The sequence below is a fragment of the Limulus polyphemus genome, unplaced genomic scaffold (assembly GCF_000517525.1).
Source record: "Limulus polyphemus unplaced genomic scaffold, Limulus_polyphemus-2.1.2 Scaffold2427, whole genome shotgun sequence".
Classification (NCBI taxonomy): Eukaryota; Metazoa; Arthropoda; class Merostomata; order Xiphosura; family Limulidae; genus Limulus; species Limulus polyphemus.
The window spans coordinates 15,312-19,411 of NW_013668037.1; the positions used below are offsets into that span (position 1 = coordinate 15,312).

General features: G+C 29.5%; 1 protein-coding gene across 4 annotated transcripts in view; it reads right to left on the reverse strand.

Annotated features, from left to right (window-relative positions):
* Positions 1-4,100, reverse strand: part of LOC106466930 (transcriptional activator protein Pur-beta-A-like) — a 71,671-nt gene that overhangs the window by 10,630 nt on the left and 56,941 nt on the right. For all 4 annotated transcript variants that reach the window (XR_002612313.1, XR_002612312.1, XM_013927248.1 and 1 more), the window contains exons 4-5: positions 2,799-2,917; positions 617-746 (exon numbers count right to left, since the gene is read on the reverse strand). Coding sequence is in view for 2 of the 4 variants with exons in the window: in XM_013927248.1 (XP_013782702.1) it covers positions 617-746; positions 2,799-2,917 (249 nt within the window). In the remaining 2 variants the exon portion in view is untranslated. The remainder of the gene's footprint in view (positions 1-616; positions 747-2,798; positions 2,918-4,100) is intronic.

A 4,100-nucleotide genomic window follows, 5' to 3' on the forward strand; every position in this document is an offset into this window, starting at 1 on the left:
CATACTTTGCTAATAACTGCAAAAGTGACAGGAAATTTCCAGGGTTTTCATTTGAGGTCATGTCCTCAGTATAGCCATAAAATGCATGATTCTGAGAAGCTAAATATTGTGTACAATCCAGCAACTGTCGCATTACATTTCTCTATTTATTTATTTCTTGCTGAATTTGCCTTTGCAGCTCTTCATCAATGCCATTTTGAAGACAAATTCGGTGCTCAGTTTCTTTCCAAGCAGCAATTGACTCACGATGACTGTCACTATTTTCATGGGTATTTAACTTTTCAATTTTTTTCAACTTACAGGATCCACCCTGTGTTTTGAAAGCAGACCGACTATCAAATGTCATACATGTAGATGAAAAAAGAAGACAACAAATGCAGTATGCTGCTTTATGTAGAGGTGAATAAACCAACCAGGAACGACTGAATAAACTAGTTTTATTTAAGAAAAGACTTGTATTGCTGAAGTTCCTCGGGAAGAATTTATACCGGAAATTAACAAATGACCAGATACGCAACAATAGGTACCCAGAATGTATCTTTTACAGTATCAAAATAGTCAACCCCTCTTCTTCACTAAAAATCTAAGTAATTATAAATGAATGCTAGCAAATTACCATATCCTGTATCATCTTCGGTGCCAAATTCTTCCAGAAGATCAGTGAGTGCATCACGAAATTCTATCATCCCTTGTGCTGGTATAGCAACTTGCGAACGAGGACCTCCCCTCACTGTAGTTTGTGAAATCTACAGGGTTTTGAATGCAAAAAATACAAGTGAAAAAAAAGATGAAATAATATATATGTATATATAAACATATATATGTATATATATATACATTTTCAGATATGCTTTAGAAAATATTTATGTACATTTTCAATATAATAATATGTTAGGAGAGTAACAATCAAGTTACTGTCTTAAAATTAATTTTAAAATTATTTGAATTAATTCTAAAATATTGCTCTCACTCAAAATAAAAAAATATTCTCCATTCCATAAAAAACAAAAAGTAAAATATCATAATGATGGTAAGTAAGTATCACTATCAAAAGTCAAAGCATGTTAGTTATTTTAGAATATTTTTTTTACTGGAATTAAGCCATTTGTTCATCTAGTTCTTCTCTAAGAGTCTAAATTTCTTAATATCTCAGGTTTGAATAATCGTTCAAAGGTGTTTGCATTTTCAGAATATATTTATGGTTCCTAAGGAAATTTGTTAAAAAGTAATTATAATTAAATACATCATAATAAGTATAGTTTTTTTATTTTATACATTAAACAAATAGTTAGTTGAATTAAGTAAATGAAACTTGGACACTGGTTAACTTCAACCCACAGTTTCTGCTTATTGGACAAAAGTCATAACTGACAAAAAAAATGGCACTCAGCTGTATGAAAAGCTAAGCTTACTTGTTCTATTTGTCAATGATTCATAATTCCCATATAACAAGATTTATTTGATTCCTATTTCAAAAAAAATTAATATAAGGTTATAAATCAACTGAAATAACACAAATTTTTCTATGTCAAATCTTTTTTTTTTTTGTTTAACTGTTATTTAAGAAGTCCTTCAGACAGAAGTTTAATCACAGACATGCCAGGCTGGTGTCAGTTTAGCAAATAATGACCTATGGTTCAATCATATTGACTAACCCAGTTCTGAAAGGGTGAACAACCATTTATGTTTATAATTTCTCAGAGCCGAAATATGTATCTAATCACAGCAGAAACAATATAATTTGATCATTCTTCATATAATTAAATCACAATATACTGATAAATAAATGGTTAGAAATATCAAAGCAATTCTACTGAAATGGGACATCACCAAAATACTTAAATAAAAAAAAATATGTGTAGTGATAATGAATTGTACTTGTTTTAACTTTTACATTTATTAACCTAAAATATACACCAAACAATTTCTTACCTCCAAAACAAAATATGTCTAGGTGCCAAAGATCCTCTATCTATCACAATTTGTTCTCAAGTTTTGACCACTTTTCAAAATCCTAAGTTAATTGCTACCATTAATTATAATGAAAATGTTTGACCTTCAGTGTAACCTTGACTTTTACATTCACCAAAAGTTAATCAGCTGGCCCTTGTGGGGCTTTCAATATTTGCGTTTCAAATTTAATGAAAACCAAATATAGACGTTTTGGGTTATGTGGTTGACCTTCATTTGACTATAATCATGTCGACCTACATTCATCATAGCTAATAAATTAATTGGTCCTCAGTGGGGGAGCGGGCATTCAGCCTCCGTAGAAAAAATGTATCAAAATCAGATGAAAACGAAAATTTTCTTGGTATACTGTTCACACACACACACACAGCATTGAAAACAATGCTCAAGCTATTGGCTGAGATAATAAACTAATTTGAAAACAATGAGATAGTTTAAGTGTACTTAAGTACTTTACCGCTTCTAATATGTTTGATTAATCATACATCTGCTAAGTGATTGATGAAGCCAAGTCCCAGAAATGGATTTTGTCAAATGGCAACCTGAATAACATCATTTATGTAAAATTACTTGTCTTAAATTGTAAGTAACAAAATCAACAACCGAAGAAGTAGATCTGCATAAACAACTTGAAAATATTTTCTACTGTAGCAAGTTTCAAGAAGTTATAGTGTAAAGAAACAAAATGTTAGTACCTGATTTTTCATTTATATGTGTTTAGTATAAATGTACATGTACTATATCATTTTCAAAATGGTTGAATGTGTTCTATTTACCCATTTTTATTTATGGTTTGGATTCTTTAAGTAATTATATCACTTACTTACTCGCAAAAACCTTCCTCTAGAGTTTTCCTTCAGGTCAAGATAATACCGTTTATTTTCTTTTACCATTACTTCACTCTTTAACTTACCATCTTCTGGTATGCTATCTGGATTAGGTGGGCCTTTTGTTATAGAAAAAAATATTAGTAAAACACTACAAACTGTTTTTACAGTTATAAAATTAAAGCAAAACAAACTATAAAATACAAAAACATTCACATAAACGGCACATTGAACCTAGCCTAAATAATTTCTCAAAGGTTAAAAGAAGGTGCCAAATAATATTTTATGATTATAACTAATGGGATAAATACAAATTCAACAATTATTTAACTGCGTTAAAGATCTGGTTTTAAATTATAATATGGATGGAAAGCATTCAGACATATTACCAGACATATGTATTATGTTTGTGCAGTAATTAATCATTCATTAAAAATCAATGCTTTGGAAAAATATAAATGTATCATATTATAATATTTTCAAGAATACTTGATCTTTTCAACAATTTTCTGTGTCCTTTATCTACAGAATCTGCTTCAGTTAATTTTTATATAGTTTCTTTACATACCAACCTCTCTTAGCAACAAGGTTATAAATATATCTACAATTTTATAAACAAACAGATAATGTATTGATTCCTTTTTGTTTTGAGAAAGAAGAATCAAATTTTATATCTTGCCTAAACATTTTAAAGCAATTAACGACTGTTTGTCAAATAACTGAGAACCAACACCTTCTTGTACATATGGCATTGAGCTTACAAAATGAAAAAAAAAATTCAATTTTGCAAATTTCTATGATATTAAAATCAACTACTTTTTGAAGCCTTCTACTACAGTCATGCTTTTAAGAATATTAATCAATGCAATCGCTCGGTGACTACTACTATTGTCTAGTTAAACAACCTTTTTACTACTACAACACAGAAGCTATCAAAGCATTTGCATATGGTTAACGAGAACAATAACTCTTCCTTCCAGAAACTTTGAAGCTTAAAATGAAATGTTATATGTTTTAAATTGATCAAAGTGGAAAAGTACGGAAACTCTAAGGTAATTGTATTACTAAAAGATCTAACAACAAAAAAATACTAGACAACTTATCTCTGTATCAATGTATGTTCCTGTGTATATTTGGGAATAAATCTAAACATGTTAATATCTATTCTGATTAGGAAATTAGCACATAAGATCACATACAAAAGTTGTAATGGTTTTCAAACGAAGCCTAAAAACTCGAGCGCGATGCAACAATACATAGTACTCACTCTACTTGCTATACAGATGAAACACTACATATTAG